The sequence below is a fragment of the Pantherophis guttatus genome, chromosome 7 (genome assembly GCF_059756535.1).
Source record: "Pantherophis guttatus breed Tessera chromosome 7, ASM5975653v1, whole genome shotgun sequence".
NCBI lineage: Eukaryota > Metazoa > Chordata > Lepidosauria > Squamata > Colubridae > Pantherophis > Pantherophis guttatus.
This window is the reverse complement of record NC_142069.1, coordinates 66,476,417-66,496,664: the sequence shown is the minus strand read 5'-3', so window position 1 is coordinate 66,496,664 and position 20,248 is coordinate 66,476,417. Positions and strand designations below refer to the sequence as shown.

Below are 20,248 nucleotides of genomic sequence, written 5' to 3'. Positions count from 1 at the left end.
GTCACCGTGTGTGCCCATCCTCACCTCTATTGGCTCAGTGATAAATGTCGCTGGGATCCCCCTGCCACTGAGCTGTCCAGCTGGCAAAAAGCTATGGGCACTAAGTTGTCTGAATCTCATGCCCAATTTATCGACTAGGGCAAGGTTAACGAGACATCTGGTGCACCCCAAGTCCAAGAAGGCTACTAGCCTCCATTTGCACCCAAGGATTGAGCCACCAGTTCTATGGGGATGGTCACTGGGTTGCCTGGGCGACTTACCAAGGGATCATCATTGTAGTATGATTTGCTTCTTGCTGGACTGTCCACTGGGCCAGTCGGAATTCTCTCACCATCCTTGGGGGATGGGGTGCACTCTACGACCTCTACTCCCTTCAGGACTGTCTTGTGGTTTCTCTGTGGTGGTTTTGCCAATATTTTGGCAGTACTCAAAACTGCCTTCTGGGTTAGGATGCAGCTTAGCAGTCAACAGCTCAGTGCCCCTCCTTCCCACACCTGAAGCAGCCAGGGAATCATCAGTGTGGACTCTGCTCGCATGCTGGCAGTTTTGGAGCCTCTTTTGTTTCAGGGAAGGATGTTCGCTATCCAGGGCTCAGACGGTATTTGGATTGAGCCAGGTCAATTTCCACTTCTTCTGCTAGGACATATCAGCCATGAAGTGTGGGGGGGCACCCCTGGAGATACAGGTGTTGTAGACATTGTTGATTAACCCATTTTAGAAGCATCAGAACCATCTTCTGGCCAGTCGGTCAGTTAGCAGGCCAGGTCGCAAAACTCTTGGGTGTATTCGGCCTCTTCCCTGCGCCCTTGGCTGATGGTTTTTATGTGGTCTCTGGCTTTGCAATTTGCAATAAGGGGCCTTCAAAGCTCTTCTGAAGGATGGCCATGAAGCAGTCAAAATTTCTCAGTTCTGAGACATCGGTGTGGAGGATGACCATCCATTCAGCTGTGGTACCCTCCAATGCCTTGGTCACGCACCGCACCTTGGCCCCTTTGGTGGCCATTTCTGGACCATACTCTTGCATGTATGTCCAGACATGCAGTAAGAAGAACCCCAACTTCTTTGGGTCTCTGTTGAACTTTACGGCTAGGGCTAGTGTCTCTCCATTGCACTGCTGCTGCTACTATAGCCAGGGCAGGCTGGGCTGTGGGGCCAGATGCAGGGCCAGCTGCCGCTGCTGTGGGGCCCACTGCTGCTGCTATTGTGGCGGAAGACATGGTTGCTCCATCGCTCACCATAACCAGAGCTGGCTGGTTAGCAGGGTGTGCTAAGGCCTTCTCATGTTTTGAGGTTGCCAAAATCCCTGCTCAGGAACTTTATGGCTTGCTCCAGCATCCAGTCCTCACGATCCAGCTCGCCTGCGATTGCTTCTTCCTCCAACTCCTCCAGCTCTACTCACGTCTCCTGCCAGCAGATGCCATGGCTCCCATGGGCGAGTGTCTCTCCCATGGGCTTCTCTTCCCACTCTTCCTTTTTCCCGATCCCGAGGGACCATGGCTGCAGTAAAGTCAGGCTAGCTCTGGGTTTCCTGCAAACAAAAGATACAGAAAAGTTTCCCCTAATCCAAGCCCCCCCTACTCCCAATGACAGTCTGTCTTCAGCCAATCGGAACTCGCCAAAGTGTTTTGGGAATGCTGAGAATCCATATTCTTTCTCAGGGTGCCTGGCTTGGATGCTGATACAAACTGGTTCCGAGCTTTGACTTCTCACCATATTTATTCTCAGTGTACTTGCTGCTTATATACACAGTATACAGTATGCTACTCATTTCCACAACACCAAGTGGTTTACAGAGATGTAATATCATAATATCGTAATAAAATCTAACATGCACAAAACTTGAAAAGTTCTGAGTGAGAAGACGTGTTTTGAGTCTTCTTCTAAACTATATTATGGATCAAATACAGAAAAGGAAATAGTGTTAGTGAAGCACAGAAATGTCCCTCTTCTTTTTGCAGTATGAAGGCCAGCATATAAAAGAAACAACAAACAAACATTTTAAGGATAGCTTTATAAGTAAATTTCAGAACAACTCACATTGTGAAATTCTGACTCTTACTTATGTAACATGAATAATGGAGCAGAAGTTTTAAATTCACATTTTGACATTCTAGTTGAATTGACCATCCACCTAATAGAGTTTTACATTCTGATTAAAAGAACAAGGAAATGAAAAAAAAAAAGGATTACTCAACACTTTTGAAAAGTCTTAATAGCTAAAGCAGGAAAGTCCCATAAAAGGTTTGAAAGAAAAGGAGGGACACAGGAAGTATTACTCAAATTCAAAAAACAGATCCTGAGGTTTAAAAAGATCTATGGGAAGATTTAGGCAACTGTAATTGGTGCAACAGAGTGACAAAGACAGAAGACAGACCTGGCAGATTGCATTACAGAAGAAAAAGAAAAAAAAATGCAATTGCACAGAAATTATTTACAATATATATGTATCAAGCTGGTCAGTTTACAAATGCTGGCCCAATGCAAAAGCTTCAGCATCAAGCAAATCTCACACAGAAACATTATATATATGCTTTATTACTACAAACACAAGATTTATCAAACAAAGTACATTTTAGCTGTAACAATAACCATCCAAAAGGGGATGGAATCTAGTACGAGCCAAGATCTTGAGAATGGAGAGATTCGTCATCTTGAAAGTCCTCTAAACACCTCTAAATCCAAAATACTTTGGGCAATTAAAATAAAACTTGACTGCTAACTACAATTTCTTCTCTTTATTGTTTGCCATATTGTATCCATCCCCATTTCATTTCTGATTCTATGATTGTTAAAATGAAGTCACATTCTTCCCTGGCCACATCCTCCTTGTTTTGCCAAAGTTCTTCCCTGAAAAGTAACTTATTACTACTTTGGCTTCCAATAATGGCAGATGGTCACTGACCCAGCAGATAGGATGCAACTATGGGATTGTATTTTCTTATCTCTATTGAACTCTTTAAATCTTATGAGTAAGCTAAGAATAGCTGTCTAAAACTACGCTGACAAGCTCACCCACATTTATTCAGAAGAAAAACCAAGTGAATTGAATTTTATTCCAACTTAATGCTACATGTCAATAATCAAAAGCTGTGTGCATATTTCTGTCAGCATTATATTTGATTAAAGGCACAACAAGAAATGTAAAGGACATCCAAAAAAATCAATTATGAAGAAAAGGAGAAAAGATGACAAAAAACGGAGGCAAAAGAGAATTTTGTTCTAAGTGACTGGATTGGATATTTTTTTCATATGAGGGGACACCATTTGGCAATTAAGTTGCTACTTAAATTCATTTTGATTCTTATACCAAATAGTAGTAGAGATTCACAACAACTCACTTTTGGCACATGTGGATTAAATTCTACTGCTCTGTGAATAGCTTCCACTGCATTCATTTCTGCTGTGCTTAGACCTCTTCTTGAAGCTGCCTCTGGAGAAAACCTATACAAAACAAAGAGAAGAGAAGCATGAAGATTAATTTTGGCATCGCAAAGAAACATAAAAGGAAGAACTAAGTCAAAGGGGTCTTTGAAATCAGCTGAACCAGTTCCCTTAGCTCTTATCAAACCTCCATGGCAAAAAACATCCAAACAACTAAATTATAGAGATATTAAAAATCCCAGCAGAAGTCAAAAGCATGTTTGAAACTTATAATAATAATGTTCAAGCAGTCCATGTTCTATTTCTGTCTGCCTGCTAATCTAAATTTATTTTATGTGTTTGTTTTTAAAATCTGGACCAAAATCTCCGGGCTGGGAGGGGGATATGGGGAGGTGTGGGGAAAAAAATCCCAGTAAATTTATAAATTACATTTTAGGATGGCTTCAGGACTTCTCAACCCAATGCCATTGAGACAAGTTGAGTTGAAAGCCTGGTGCAGCAGCAGCAGCAGCAGCAGGAGATCTGCTCCCAGCTGCATCCATTCCTGACCATGTACCCAAACTGAGGGCAAATATTATCTGCCCCAGAGAGTGGAAGATGGGGAGAAAAATACCCAGACCATGCAATCTCTTTCTCACCTCACACCCCACGGCTAACTCCATAGCTGTACTTGGCAGGCAGCCACCACAGGGAAAGCTGTGACAAACCTAGCCCTGCCCTCCCAAGCTGGAGTCGCTGTGTAGGGAGGAAAGATGTTGCAGTTGGTACTGGCGATCTACAGGACAAAAAGAATGAAAGAAAAAAAATTACTCAGGTCTTGAAGTGCACATACACTACAATAGCAAACTCTCTGAAAAAAGCAGGAAGGAAAGCAGACTTTCCCATGCGGCCTGCTCCACACCCATTTGGCTGAATTCAGAAAGCATGGCAATGGTGGGATGTCTACTGCTTGGGATTGGTTCACTTCCACCTCTGATCAGACCCTGCCTTGGGTCTGGTGCTGTGCTTTGACAGCAACCATGACAGGCCAGACACCTTTCAGAGCTGCACACAATTATGTTTTACATACAAGTTAAAAGGACATCACTTGCCTGCCAGGAATTCTTATGCAGTAAGCACTTGGTCTATCTGCCTCAAATAAAGCCCCTTCCCAGTCCAACACCACACTTATTATTCTGCTGGTAAAACTACATTACCAGAATTACATTTGTGGCATTCAAACTTCTTTTGCTTGCAGAAAGAAAGTGGCTAGCTGTTTTTTCCAATTAAACAATATGGAATTCATTGTTGTTCCCACAGTATCCATTCTTGGTAGTATATTGCAGACTTATGGCAGGCCTAATGCTTTACTGCCAGGATGAATAACCTTCAACTATGAAAAATGTTTTGCCATGTTTAACAGAGTAAAATTTGAGCAGGCAGGAATTCTTCCAGACTTACTTGTCAGAGACAGCTCTAGCTTTGAGAAGGGCAGCTGTGTAGCATATTGTTGCTGATTTTGGTAAACTTATATCTGTTGGAAAGAAAATAAAAATAAGAATATATGATTCTTCTATGTCTGAACTGAGGATGAATCATTACAAGTGGGCAACTAAAGAAAATGAAAGGATAAAGAAGATGACATAGACAGCTATCAATAGTAGAAGTTAATTTGATGAAATGGGAAAACCTATTGTGAACTATCAGAAAATCAAAATCATGGCATTTGCTTAAAGGCCCAAAAATCACTCTTGGAGGATAGATGGAAATAAATTTGAGCAGGTTTTCTGGTTTAAAAATCTTGGTGTAGTCCTACATTCTGACAATACTGAGAATCCCTATGGTGACTTTGTTGCTTTTAAAGGATTTCATCTACTATGTTTAAATTCCTCAGGAAAAGAGGTGACCATTACATTCCTGCAGCATTCAAATTATTTAAAGTTAAGCCAATAGCACAACTTTTCTATGGTGCCCAGCTGGGTCCCTTTTCTAATTTTGCACCATTAGAACTTGTCCAGTCCAAATTCCTAAAATCAGTCCTTCAAGCCCCCAAATGTAGTTCTAATGCTACCTTGAGGCTAGAGACAGACCATGTGAAATTAGAGGCTAGAGTGTGGGCAACCATATCAACTGCTGGCTTAAAAGATCCATTTATAAAGTACTGTAGCCTACTTGAAATATCAATAGTGTACACTGATACATAAAGCTAAGGTTTCCATTATTTGGTTTCTCTATCCTTAGTCCTGCTTTCCAGGGATGACTCAGACACTGGAAGTGAGCCAAGTTGGAAGAATAACTTGAAGTAATAATCCATGTATTGGTTAGATGGATAAGGGCTCAGATTCCTTCATCTATGACTTCTTTAAACTAAGATGCACAATCTTCTCTGTCTTATGAGACTATATATAAATTCACAGAAAAACAAATGTATTTAGCATGATTGTGGTTTAAATATAGTCTCCATTAGTCAACTATTCTTAAGGTTCTTTGGAATTTAAGAAAAGTAATGTACTTTAAAGCTTGTTGGTATCTGTGGGGCATGTGCAAATATCTCCAGAGACAAAAGCGAAAAACAGCCAGAGAAGCAAGCAGAAGTCAGTCAATTGACCTCTTTTCCGTTTACCAAAATAGAATATGCTTAATCAATCTCAAACCATCGGTATTTAGATGGTTTGGTCCTTGAATCAAACCATCCAATTTGTGCATCCAAACTGCTGTAGCTTCACTGCGGTTGCCCTTATTATTTATTTAACCAATTGATAATCTGCTCTTTTCATATTCACAGCAAATAGACAAGATAAATGGCCATCATCAAACTCCTAAAAGTCAGGCAAATATAATAACCACAAAAGACAAAAATAAAGAAGCAAACAGAGAGAAGCAAGTAGTTTCCAGGTTCAGAATTCAAATACCATAGCAAACACTATCAAACATTACACAAAACAGTCTACTCTATGGCATCCCACTGAGATTTTAATAGAACAGTGTCTGAACTACAGTTCAACCTCTCCCATTTAGTATGTGGTTAACCTAATGGTCACCCTCAGCTTTGTCTCATTAAGCAAACAAGCAAATACCCAGTCAGGTTTTACGTTTTCAAAACTCCATTGGGATCATGAAAAAAAAATTTGATCCATTGATATTCAAAAATATACATCAAACTTTAATTTCTAATTTATTCTATGTGCAAACCAGACTTTATATAAATTTATGCATTGTAATAATTTTAATTGGGGACACCAGATTGCCGAAACCTGCATATTTTTGTATAATGTATAGATGGTTGTCAAGGAAAGGCTCAATGACTCACTTTGCAAATGGAGTGAGGAAAAAACTGTTCTTCTTTGAATCAGAGATCAGAAGTAACTGATTTGTAAATTTCTGGACACTAGCTGCTGGGGGGGAAAATAAAATTAGGGTATTCTTGTCCTTACATGTTGCTTCTGATTTTCTTTTCTGGCTGGCCAACATAGTAAACAAAATGCTGAACTTGAATTCTTTGCAGTTGGAATATTATATCAGATACCAGAAGCAACATCTGAAATTGTGGCTTTATATTCACCTTATACAACTCTTATAATAACATCTGGACTGCAAAAAATTCATATGATCTATAAAAAATAAGCAAAATTGAGGTTTCAATACCTTTTTGCTGCCATCAAGAGGTTGCCTAACCTGATAGACCTAATATTTTAAATGTTTTATATTATTTTAACTATAATAAAATGTAGACACATACAGATAGAAATGTTGCTGTTGTATTATATTATTTCTGCTTGTTAAGTTTCATCAAGAAAGCTTTTTGTGAATTTGGGAAACTTTTACAGGGATGATATTGATGATTGGAGTGCAAAAGCTGTGTCATGCACATGGAAAAGACTGGAATTTCTGGCTTAGAATATGGGATTTCTATTCATCCAAGACTGTTCAACACTAATAATATTATTAATCATGATTGGAAGCTCAGTATTGTATAGGTAATGAAAAATAAGGGCCACAATATATATAAAGTAGTGTGGTATCTCAGTATTCATCCTTAATTGGTTCCAAGAGGTGTGATAAGGAATCAACAACGAGTACCAAACAATTTTTTTTCCATCAGGAGTAATGTAATGAGTTACAAGGCAGCTGACACCAACAAGTTCTAGTTTGGCCATTGAGTACCAAACAAACAATGGGTTTGTTTGGTACTCAATGAGTACCAATGAAAACAAAGTTTTCATCTCAAAATGTGTTGAGTACCAAATTAGATGAGTTTCAAAGCAATTGAATACCAAGATACCGCTGTATACATCTTAGCTAATTTTCATGTTCATCACCATTAAAACAGCTTACCACCTCTCTGCAAATGGAAGGAAGTATTTGATTGGTGTGCACAAGCACCTACTGGATCTTCTGGCTTCCAAGAAATTTCTTCTGAGATTTTGCTGGGCATTTCCAGAGTTCTTGGTTAATTAACTGAATATATTGGCAACCATTGCTTTGGACAGAATTGCACCTGAGCAGCCTTCCTTGGTTTGTTGATACACTTGCAGAATTGATTTACCAAAGAACTCTGAGAATTGAAGTGGCAAAAAAAATGCGGAGAGAAATGCTGGTGGAAAACAAAAAGTGGATCTGTCCAATCATGGTAAGATCTGATTTTTTTTGTTTGCTTTTATTCTGTCCAGAGATTGCTGATTAGCAGCCTTTTCTGAAGTATGCTCAAATCTTTTAGGAAAAGTTGGATGGCAGAATATTTACTGGACCACTGTAAAGGATTTGCAGTATAACTGAATGATAAAACAGCTTAGATCCATGCAGAGTTGGACATTAGCTAGTCAGATTCAGTTGATATGAAAATACTTCACCTTGTGAAGCTATCTGGGAAATTGAATCCATTCATCCTGAAGAAATGAATGTGATCTTTGGTAATACTATCAGTGCAGTGTGGTTAGATACCTGCACTAACTGGCTGGTAAAAGCCTCCAGGCTGATGAAAGGTTACTGGATTAGAATGATAGCAAATGCATCTTTAAGAGAAGAGTTAATGTTCTTGGCCTTGAAAAGAGCACTCTTAAGGCCCTCTAAGAAAACATTGCTTGATGGTTTTCAAATAGCTAGGAGAACCATCAATCTGTCTTGAATCTTCCTTTTATAGCAAAGAGTATTGAGGAGGGGCTAGAGCTAGGGTTGGAGGGGCTAGAGTTTCTTACCAAGTATCTTACCAAGAACACACAAATTGTTCTAATAGATGATACATGGCAAGATTCTTCATCCTCTTTAACTTCTCAGTTGCCTTTTATCACATCAATTATAAAATCATTTTGAACTGTCTCTAGGACTGGAAAAGGAAGCATAATGTTATAGATTCTCTGGGACCTTCAGTTTCAGTTGGCAGTGATGGGAGAGGTTGTTGGGAGAGGTAGTTGGGAGCGGTCAAGTCCGAAAAGTACCAAAAGTGTTCAACTTTCTCTGCTCCATAGTTTAAGCAACAGTGGTAAGTGATTCATCAACACAGAGCCAAATATCATGATACCCATTGCATTCAGACCAAGCAGAATATATGGTCAAAGCACTGTCCCATTGCCTTGGGATTGTCAGGGTCTGGATAGGAATGAACAGATTTAGGCTTATTTCCTGCAAGATGGAGAAGCTGTAGGTTCAGAGGTCAAAGACCCGTTAGTCTTTGACTGGATTGATTCCCTCATTTTAAATTACTCTTTAACCTGTTTTCTTCAACTCCCAATTCTTGCTTATTGAGATAGTGACATTGTGATGAAAATGGTGATGATGGGAGGTTGTTTTGCAGCATATTGACTATTCATATTGCAACTGTAGGTTGTGGTAATCTATTATACAATTGGGATATATGTTCTTAGAGCTGTCTATGAATAAAAATGGCTTGCAAACCCATGAAATAAATAGGCAGCATGAATTTATTAAATTTTAAAATCAGAGTTTACTACATCTGTCTGACACTTCTAGTCTATTGTTTTGATTTTGCTACAAAGAACAAGCAAGTGCCCTCTTTATAAACAAATCGTATGTGATTACATAGCCAATTTATATGGTGCACCTGGCAACAAGTCAAGCTCAACAGGGAAGCAATGCCAGCAATCAGATATGTACTGTTACTAGAAAACATAATTAAGGTTTTGTACTTCAGCAATTGTCACTTTAGCATTCTATGTAATACAGTCCATTAGGTTATGTATCTTTCCCCCCTTTTGCTACCCAAAGAGCCAGAACTTCTTTTTTCTTAGAATATTTTTGCTATAAAAGCAATGTCCTTCAAAACAAAGAGAGTTAAAAGTCTTCAATAGTAAATCAAAATAGATGTCTGAAGACAACTGAAAAGAACAACTGAAAAGAACTGAAAAATGCAATTAGGCAGGGTCCTCCTCCTCATTTTTTGTTCTAGTGGGACATATCTGAAATTATGAGTACAAGTTGTGCACTTTCTAGCAAAATGTCTATTTTCAAAGGGTCCTGGTTCATATGGAGGAGATTTATCAAAATGCAATTCCTGCTAGTGCCCTCTATCCCTGCAGACTTTTCTCTAATCCTAACCTTTTCCCAAGGTGATAAGAACACTTCCAGCACTTAATTTCTAAAAAGTCTTATGGAGTCTACTTATGGACCAGGAAATCTTTAGAAAAAGAGATTATGCAGAAGGTACTTTTCATGATGCAAATTATTTATTATTTTTACAAATTATAGAATGTAAAAAAACATGGGGCAGCAAACATAGAGGTGACATATGGGGCCTGTTTCCCTACTTCTGGTGGCCTAGAAGACCCAAAAATCAGCTGGCCGGTGCGCACATGCGCGCCAGAGCTGAGCTCACGTGCCCACTGATATGGCTACACGTATGCATGCCATAGGTTCACCATCACGGTCCTATAACTTCACCTTAGGTTCTAATGAAATTAGAAAGGTTTTTTTGTAAAGCAAAAAGGTACAAAGTCACTGATAGAAAATATTTATACCTCACAAATTCATAGAAGAGTTAGTAAAACTCTGAAGTTCACCAAGAAAAAAATAGAACAATGAATGGAAGGAGTAATTGTCCTTCACTATTACAACATTTAAAAACTAGGTATTATAAATTAAATGGAATTATTTGGAAGCTACAACTTACTATAACAACTAAAGAAAATCCCGCTAAAGAAAAAACAAATAAAAAGAAATTCAATATATATCAGGACATATAAAGAGCTACTTCACTTACCATCATATTTTGCTAAAACAGCTTGAACATCTGCATATGCTTGTAACTCCAGCAAAGCTTCTAGCAAATTTTCGTGGATGTTGAACATACTAAGAAGAGGGAATTCCTTCATCAACTATGAAGAAAGAAAGAAAGAAAGAAATAGGCTTAGTATTTGCATGGTATTTTACATGGCAAATATAAAATAAAATTATAATGACTGTTCACATTTAATAATATCATCCCGCCATTCTCTGAACTTAGAACATGAAAACAATACTTAGGCATATATGGTTAGTTTAATAAATCCAAGAACAGCAGCATTAAACAATGATGCATTGAAATTTTCTAGTAAAGCCCATACTAAGCTAGATGGACCAAAGAGTCTAACCTGATGAACAACATTTTTATTTTACAGACCAGTTTTCTATCTTGCAACCAAGAGAATGGAAAATGGATGAGTTGGGGCTTAATTAGGCTTCCATATATTATACCAAGAACCTGATTTGGATCAACTGGATATTCTGAAATGTTGGCAGGATGTAGTTAGCTTTAAGATAAACTTTCTTTAAGCCCAATTTTTTATGCCTTATTAAGACATTTTCATATCATTTCCTGAAAGGGAGCATAGGAAAAGGGTTAAAGATGTGTTCTTTATTTATTTGATTGATTGATTTCTATAGCTGCCCATCCCAGCCAAGTAACTCTGGATGGCTTATAATTTTAAAACTATAAAAGAGTTAAAACAATTAATGAAACATCCAAAAATTGTTTTTCATAATGTTACATTCTACTACCACATTTCCTCATTATTTGTGGGTTCCAGAAGTCAATTTAAAAAATTAGAAAAAGGAAGGAGTGAAGGATTAAGAAATGATGGAAAAATCAAGAAGTGGATAGCAGTATAGCATCTAAGGTCCATCTGAAGAAATACATTCATAAAACAACTGACGTTAAAAGATTTTGCAAATACCAACAAACTATAATTATATGGATGAGTAACAATAGCAAAATATAACTAAGCTAGCTTAAAAAATTGTAATTATCAAAATGCAGCAAGAATATGCTAAATTAAATTGATCCCATTCAAGACACATGGAGATTTGTTCTAGGGATATATAATCATGATCACCTTATTAACGTTCATTTGTCTAATCATGCAGCAACAGCTCTTGTGTTCCTAATTTTACTTATAAAGATCGGAAAAGAGTATTTTAATTTTACTAGCACATTAAATTACATTCTCCGGAGCCATTTGTATCTAGAAAAAGACTGACTAGATGAATATGCCTAATCCTCCTTATTCTGGGTCAATACATCTACACTGAAATATTCAATTTTTATCATTATTAACTTTCCAGGATTGAGTTAAGACATTGAAGTCAGCTTCAAAATTTATTTAAATATTGCTCTACTTGTTACAGAAAATGTTTTAAAATGAAAATAAATGTCCTGTCAGGTTTGAGATACTTGTATCACAACACAGTGAGAAAGAACAACCAAAACTGGACTGGAAAAACTACACTTTACTAAACAGAAGAACTGCAAAAACTCAACATTTCACCTGTTGGTTAAAAATCCTCTAAGAGTTTGGTCTAGAACAAGGGTGCATGTGGTTGGGAAATTCTGCAATTTGAAGTTCACAAATCATAAAGTTGCCAAGGTTGGACACCCATGGTCCAAAAAGAGAATGTATAAATTTAGTCCAATTTTGAAGAACGGTGGTATATATAGGTTGTATTTGATAAGAGCACAAAACCATTATAATTTTTAAAGTAACTTCTATGCATGTAAAAATCTTGATGCTTGGGGTGACGGTGAGAAGGCAGAGAGAGTGATTAATTGAAGTCCATTTTTATTGCAGAAATAGAAAGCCACAATGATCTACTCTGAGTAAAAACTAGAATCAAAATTTAAATATACAACATAAATGGTAGGTTGCAAATAATCTAACTGAAAGCTCTTCCCTTACTTCATGTAGATTAACTCTGAGATAGAAAATAAATCAAAGAATTCATTGCAAATTAAAATATATATTTGTTTCATTTTATGAATCTTTTTGTTCCTTATTTTAAACAAGACATGAAAAGGATAAGAAGAAAAGTACATTGTCTAGACGCTAAGACTTGCAAACCAACTATTTTATCAGAAAAAAAATCCCTTTTTAAAGTGCCTTGTTTATCAGATTAAAGTGATTTTGTATTGTAAAACAACCATCCCTTAAGTCTTAAAATAAAAAAGAATACCAATGTGCTTCACATACTAAGCTACTAAATTTGTCTTTTTTTTTTTAAACATGGGATTCAAGGTTTTAATTCTGTTCCTACAGGTCTACATAGAATTTCCCTTCATGTATGGAGGAGAGCTTCTGCCAACCTAGCAGTTCGAAAGCACGTAAAAAATGTAAGTAGAAAAATAGAGACCATCTTTGGTGGGAAAGCAACAGCATTCCGGGCATCTTTCGCGTTTAGTCATGCCAGCCACATGACCACGGAGATGTCTTCGGACAGCGCTGGCTCTTTGGCTTGGAAACGGAGATGAACACCGTCCCCTAGAGTTGGGAATGACTAGCACATATGTGCGAGGGGAACCTTTACCTTTTATGGAGGAGAGCTGAAATCTTTCTGTGGGCTGCAAGAACATTTCAATGGGAAATGGCTGCCTTGCAGGAGAATTTTGAAATAATTGAACTGAACTACATGGTAGCCTTATATGACATTGGTTTCAAAGTTAAAGGTCGATTCTGGCCCATGGGGTGCTTAAATCTGGCCTGCAGGGCTGTCCTGGAAACAGCAAAGGTTTCCTCGGTGCTTCTGCCAGTATAAACAGAGCTCAGGAGGGCCCCGCAGCTGTGGGGCTCCCTGCAGCCCTCTGCCAGCAAAAATGGAGCTCTTTGCCATTTTCACTGGCAGAGGGCTGCAGGAGGCCATCATGGCCGAAAACGGAGCTCGCGAGGTACTCCGAGCTCCGTTTTCGCTGGCAGAGGGCTTCAGGAGGCCTTTGCGGCCAAAAACAGAACTCGCAAGGCCCTCTAAGCTCTGTTTTTGCTGGCAGAGGGTTGCAGGAGGCCGTTGCAGGCAAAAATGGGGCTCGTGTGGCTCCCTGAGCGCCATTTTCACTGGCAGATGGCTGCAGAGGCCTTCGCGACCAAAAATGGAACTTGCAAGGCCCCCCAAGCTCTGTTTTCACTGGCAGAGGGTTGCAGGAAGCTGTTGCAGCTGAAAACGGAGCTTGCAAGTCCCCTTGAGCTCCATTTTCGCTTGCAGAGCGCTCGGGCCACATGTGTCGAAGAATGTAAGAATGACAGAATAATCAATTATTTATGGTACCTTTGTTTTAAACCATAAGGAAATATACAATTTAGTTTGCTATGTAGTTTGACATCCCAATCCCAAAACAGCATCTCTTTTAGGCTTTGTCATGTAATTTGATTGGGGTTGTTTTTCCTACACCGCTTACACAGAGTTCCTGGTTTTAATAAACATTTGGTTTCTTTGGTGTTTGTTTCCAGGTTTTTCACTATGTTTTCTATACTGTTGTATTTGAGAATCATTGTTCACACTTTGGCAATCTATATCATTGTTTGGAATGTAGATCTGAAAGCAAGTTATGTGAAATTAGTATTTTCTTTACAAAACACTCTAGAGCGGCCCATAATAAACTAGTGCTTTTGGATACTATAGAAAAAGGCTACTTATAGAAACACAATCAGAGTTAAGAATACATAAATTGATATAAAAATTTCTTTTTTGACAATATGAGTAAATTAAGACATACCAATAACAAAGACATTAAAAATCTGACATAATTTGATCTTACAGGGCCCATATATGATCCCTATACTAAGTCCAATTTAAAAAAAACAAAGGGGGGTGGGAGGAAGGATGTCCCTGTATGTGAACTAGAATTGTCAATAATTCTAGGAAGTTTTGCCTGGAAGGTTTGCACATCTGCACATCTATCTACACATTATTGGTATAGAGATAATGAAATTGCATACAGGGATAGACTGAAACCTTTAATTAAAGCTTCATTGTAAGATTCCTAATACCAGCAGCAAGACTGGAATGAATCTCAGGTTCCGTTTCATTTTCCTAATGATGAAAAAGTCTGTAATGTTCCACAGTTATGCAAACTCGTTATATAAACAGCTCATCCAGTATATTTATTAGGACATAACAACATTCTGACATGTTAAAATTTCATTGAGGACAAACAACTTTGACAAGTTGAACAATATCAGAGAATATGACCCAAATATTTATGGGATTTTTTTTAAAAAAAGGATCCTTGTGATCAAATTATATAAATTATCCCAATCTTAGAATTTTGCAAGGATGGAAAGACTTGGACGGAGAAATATTGTTTAATCATTCAGTTTCCTTCATTCACGGAAGCTCTATTCTATGGAGCAATTCACAGAAACAATTCACAGAAGCAATTCTATGGTTATCTTATTTACTACTCAAATGGCTTAAGGCAGAGTTCCCCAACCTTTCTGGGTTGGCGGCCTGGAGAGGGGGGAGGGGGAAAGAGGGTATGATTTTGTGGGAGGGACAAGTGCATGTGTGCAGGTGCAGGTGCGAGCACCCACAACATTTGTGAGCGGGGCACAAGTACCTGTGATGAGGCTCACTTGAGTGGGGCCTTGCCCACAATGAGACCAGTGCAAATGGGACCACGAGCACCTGTGACAACACTCCACAAGTGGGACCGTGAACAATTGGGATGCTTGCGCGAGTGGGGCTGTGCATGCATGCAGAGACACGCTCACCAGCCAGCCACTCACACGGCCCAGTGGCAATTAGACCATGGCCTGGTAATAGGCCACAGCCCACAGCTTGGGAACCCCTGGTTTAAGTAATGCTCTCTTTTAAAGAAAACACAAATATATTAATTTCTTGTATTTCTTTGAAACCTCCATAACTGTTGGCTGTAATAAATTCACAAAAAGGATTATTGCCTCTTTCCAATCTATCTTTTGCACAAAAACTGATCAATTCCTCTGAATGAAATTTGAGTGACATATATATTTATTACTCTAGGGCATTTTTTTGCAGCAACTTTCATTACATTCTCCACTCGAACAAATTATGTACATTTTAAATGAGAAATTAAACAAGCATTGAAAGCTGTGCATTAAGTTTTATCAAATTTGGCACATTTAATCTCTTAAATGCAATTTGGCTTTCCTATAAATTTTTGGGTGATTTTTGTAAAAAGCAAAAAATTCTACAGCCGTTTTTTAAAAAAGCAATCACTTTTAAAAGCATATAGCTCAAAAAATTTGCCCTGATTTCTAAGAAATTTGACATAATTCCTCCCTACAATGTTTTATTTTTTACATGTAGTTCTCACTTAACAACTAATCAATCACTTAATGACTGGATTAATTTAATGACAGCTTTGGAAAGGATGCCATATGATCTCTAAAGCACTTTTGACAATCACAAAAGTCATACCACACTCACCATGGTTATGGATCGAGGGGATTGTGGGGCTGGAAGAATGCATAGAAAGGAGGGGAAACCCTTTAGCAAGTTGCAGAACAGAGCTAAAATCCTGAAGATTTCAACTTGGTTCTTGCAGCCCCACAAAGCCCCTCTGTGCATGCAGGGGGAGCTGAAATCCTTTGGTGGGTTGCAGGACCATTTGGGTGGGAAAGGGCTGCCTGCCAGGAGGATTTCAGCTCCGCATGAAGCTCCGCATGGAGCTGAAATCCTTCGTTAAGCAATTCATTTGCTCCCTCTGCTTAATGACCTGGGAGATTGCTTAATGACCACAGTCAGGAGTGCCAAGAGTTAAGCAGTTAACAACTGCTTTGTTCAATAACTGAGATTCCAATTCCTTAAGCAAGGACTACCTATATTAAAAAACCAAGATACCAAAATGTTTTTATATTTTTCCCATGCTAGATAGTGGAAGGGACAACCTTAGTTTCTTCAAATTGAGGTAAAGCAAATTGGATTGCTTTTAAAGATAAGATTCCAGCTACACAATGAATAGAATGTCCCTGAATTCTATACATTTTGTCATACAGTATTAAAAGCAAAGGTAGGAATAAGAATTCACCACCCACATAACCAAGGGAAGCAACAAAGGCCATGGGAGTAGTGGCCATGAAAGTTAAATAATGTATGCTTCCCTCCCAAAGATCATGTTAAAATTTATCTTTAATTATAGGTATATTCAATTTTATATTTTTAATGTTATTATTTAGATTTATTATGCTGTCCCATTCCATTTAAAACAGTTAAAATAGTTGTAATTTATACTATTTATATTTGTTTAACCTGCTTTTCATTTAGGAGCTCACAATAATATTACTGCATTTCCTCCATCCAATTTTGTTTCCCAAAGTGACCCTGTGAGAAAGGTTGGGTTGAGAAAGAATAATTTGCAATAAGTAATCCAGGAAGTTTACATGGCTGACACTAGACTTCTTGATGCCATTCTAACATTTGGATCACTCAAGTATGCTGTTTCTCATCCTGAAAACAGAAAAACTGTGCAGGAGTCGGAACAATTTGTGACATTTTGCATCTCTCTTAGCCCTTTTGAAATTGTAAATTAATTTCATTAGTTTGCATTCTTCACATTTCTTTCATTCTAAGAAATGGGTGTTTTTTAATTCATTAAAGAGCAATTTATGGCCTGCCTGAAGCTACCTGAGTACAAGTGGACAACAAAATCACTGGTTTTCAACAGTGCATTTTCTTGTTTTTGATTTTGGCAAAATCAAGAAAAAGAGAGGCACAGAATTGGGTACTTTATGCCTCTGCAAGATTCCTTAAAATCATTCTCAAAGCTGTCCCATAACTAACAACATATGCCTCAGGGCTGAGTTGATAAGCGTCTATTGGTCACATAAATATCCTTCTACATACCAAATTTTCTAAAATACTGTAACTAATCTTTTTTCTGCGTATTACTGGTCTACATCAGAGGTGGTATTCAGCAGGTTCTGACCACTTTTGGAGAACCGGTAGCAAAAATTTTGAATAGTTCGGAGAACTGGTAAATGCCACCTCTGACTGGCCTCACCCCCATCTATTCTCTGCCTCCCAGCTGATCAGAAGAAAATGGGGATTTTGCAGTAACCTTCATCTGGAGTGGGGAGGGAATGGAGATTTTATAGTATCCTTCCCCTGGAGCGGGGTGGGAATGGAGATTTTACAGTATCCTTCCCCTGCCATACCCACCAAGCCATGCCAGCCAAGCCATGCCACGCCAACCAAGCCGGTAGTAAAACCACAGAACCGGTAGTAAAAAAAATGTTAATCCCACCACTGGTCTACATTTATGGTAAAATTAGGGATGATCCTTTGCTTAATAGTGTCCTTCCTCATACTCTCCATAATACACAACAAAAAGAAAATCTGAAGATCTGAAGATTTTCCTTAGGTAGATCTTGAATTCATAAGAAAAATCAGATTTTAATATGAAAAGCTCCATGTAAAAGTAACTAGTCAAGACAGGAGCAATAAACAAGAAAGGGCACAAATCCAAGTATGTTTTCAGTCTTTCACCCTGTATAGAAATATGAGGACGATTGGAAAAGAACCAGAAAAAGAGAAAGCAGGTTAAGCACACTAGATATCAGCACTGTTTTACGTAGATAGATAGGTTGGTTCTATAGCAAAAGAAAATTCCTCTCTGTGATTGTGACTAGTTACGTAAAAGACAAATATTAACACAAATCCAAACTCACATCTCTCATCATTTTCACAGCTTCCCTGGTTCTCCCCAGTTTTCTCGCACACATTGCCAGCCTCCTTTTAATGTAGACTAATACATTAGTGTCCCGTCCTGGGAAGAAAGAAAAAGAAGGGAAGAAAGAAAGAGAGAAGAAGGGAAAAGGTTTGAAGAGATTGAATGTTTATAGAAACTGACAGAACAAAAGGTCTATTTTGACATCTCCAAAGAAATGCCCTTTTTTAGAATTTATTATTGAATAGAGACAGTAGGACAACACAATAAAAAGAAAGCTCTAAAACCTGTCCATCACTAATCATGTTAGAGAAGTACATGTATATAGATGGAAGGAATATTTTTATTATGTCTACCAATTATGATGAGCATCAATATTAGATCATTGTGATACATTCACATCCTATGCCTAGCATGGTAACTTCCACAAAACGTTTTATTTAGGCAAGTGTACTTTCTGTGCACTTGAAGTAACAACTCATCTATACAGCATGGCACAAATGTGGGCCATAAACCTAGTTGCTCATATTTTACTAATGCAGCATAGAAATTCTGATACGTTTTTAAATTAACTATTCCTCCCATTGTATACTGTAAACTGGTTGGCATTTCATAGAACTAACATAGGCCTATTTACACAAACCTGCATGACAATCTTAAGAAAGCCCCTTGAATTTGTTTTCTGTACATTGACACTGTATACATTAAAGAATGGTAAGAGATACATCGTTATGTGTGTAATGCAATTCCTTTTCATAATTTTGATAGCTCACATTTAATAATAATTTGCAATTAACATTTTTAAAAATCTTGGTTCTTTGAATGTGTATGATTAATTTGCAAAAGCGAGGAACTTAGTGCTTAACAAATTACTGCAGCAATTCTGACACTCCATGAGAACTTATCCTTCTGTATAAGGTTGTGAATATTTAATATAACACGGGAAAACAAGTGAGATACATACTAAAGAATACGACTACTAGGACAACCCTCAAAGGTCAGCAAGCAGTAAGAGAAGATACTCAGCATTTTTTTCCTTGTAAATCTTATTATGTGCCATCAAATTGGTATCAATTCTTAGTGACTAAATAGATAGACCTTAGGTAGAGCTAATTTTCTAGTCTGGATGTTTATTTTATCAATGGCGCACCTCTGCTGGAAATGAAATCTGTCAGACTAGAACTTTTATAACCCTAGATAAACTATAAAATATTGTTTTACATTTTACTGCCAGTAAAATGAGGACCCAGATTATTGGGCCCAATGTGCTGACATTGTAAACTGCCCAGAGAGTGCCGTAAAGCACTATGGAGTGGTCTATAAGTTTAAGTGCTATTGCAAAATAATTATTTGTCTTAATATGCTAATAGTAGCTGACTGTTCTGTACATGAAGTTATTCTTGAAAACCATCTGGAAGCTTCAGCTGGCCCGAAATGCAGTGGCATGGGCAGTAACAATAGCGATAACAATAGCACTTAGATTTACCTACTGCTTCACAGTGCTTTACAGCCTTCTCTAAGCGGTTAACAGAGTCAGCACATTGCTCCCAACAATTTGGGCCCTCATTTTACCAACCTTAGAAGGATAGAAGGTTGGCTCAACCATGAGCTGGTGAGGATCGAACTCCTGGCAGTCAGCAGAATTAGCCTGCAATTTAACATTCTAACCATTGCGCCACTACCGCTCTCTCAGTAATTGGCATGTCTCATTTGCCCATGTAATACCTCTGCTTTGTGAGCTGCACTGATTGCCTGTTTGTTTTTGGCTGTGATTCAAGGTGTTTCTCATTATCTATAAAGTCTTATAGGACATAGGGGATAGTTACTTGAGGGGCTGCCTCTTTTCCTAGTATTGTTTAGCTGCTTTGAGCTGACAGAGTTGATGTGGTCTGGGCTTCATAGCTTAAACAATGTTCCAGGTTCTAAAAGTGTGCTTCTTCTGTAGTAGCATATGCCTTCTGGAATGAGGCTCCCCCCCAAAATTCA

At 38.1% G+C, this 20,248-nt stretch overlaps 1 protein-coding gene across 3 annotated transcripts in view; it reads right to left on the bottom strand.

Annotated features, from left to right (window-relative positions):
* ST7 (suppression of tumorigenicity 7) overlaps nucleotides 1-20,248 on the bottom strand; it is a 152,891-nt gene that overhangs the window by 10,752 nt on the left and 121,891 nt on the right. For all 3 annotated transcript variants that reach the window (XM_034431032.3, XM_034431031.3, XM_034431033.3), the window contains exons 8-11: nucleotides 18,264-18,361; nucleotides 10,574-10,688; nucleotides 4,822-4,894; nucleotides 3,339-3,441 (exon numbers count right to left, since the gene is read on the bottom strand). In XM_034431032.3, coding sequence (XP_034286923.1) covers nucleotides 3,339-3,441; nucleotides 4,822-4,894; nucleotides 10,574-10,688; nucleotides 18,264-18,361 — 389 coding nt within the window. The remainder of the gene's footprint in view (nucleotides 1-3,338; nucleotides 3,442-4,821; nucleotides 4,895-10,573; nucleotides 10,689-18,263; nucleotides 18,362-20,248) is intronic.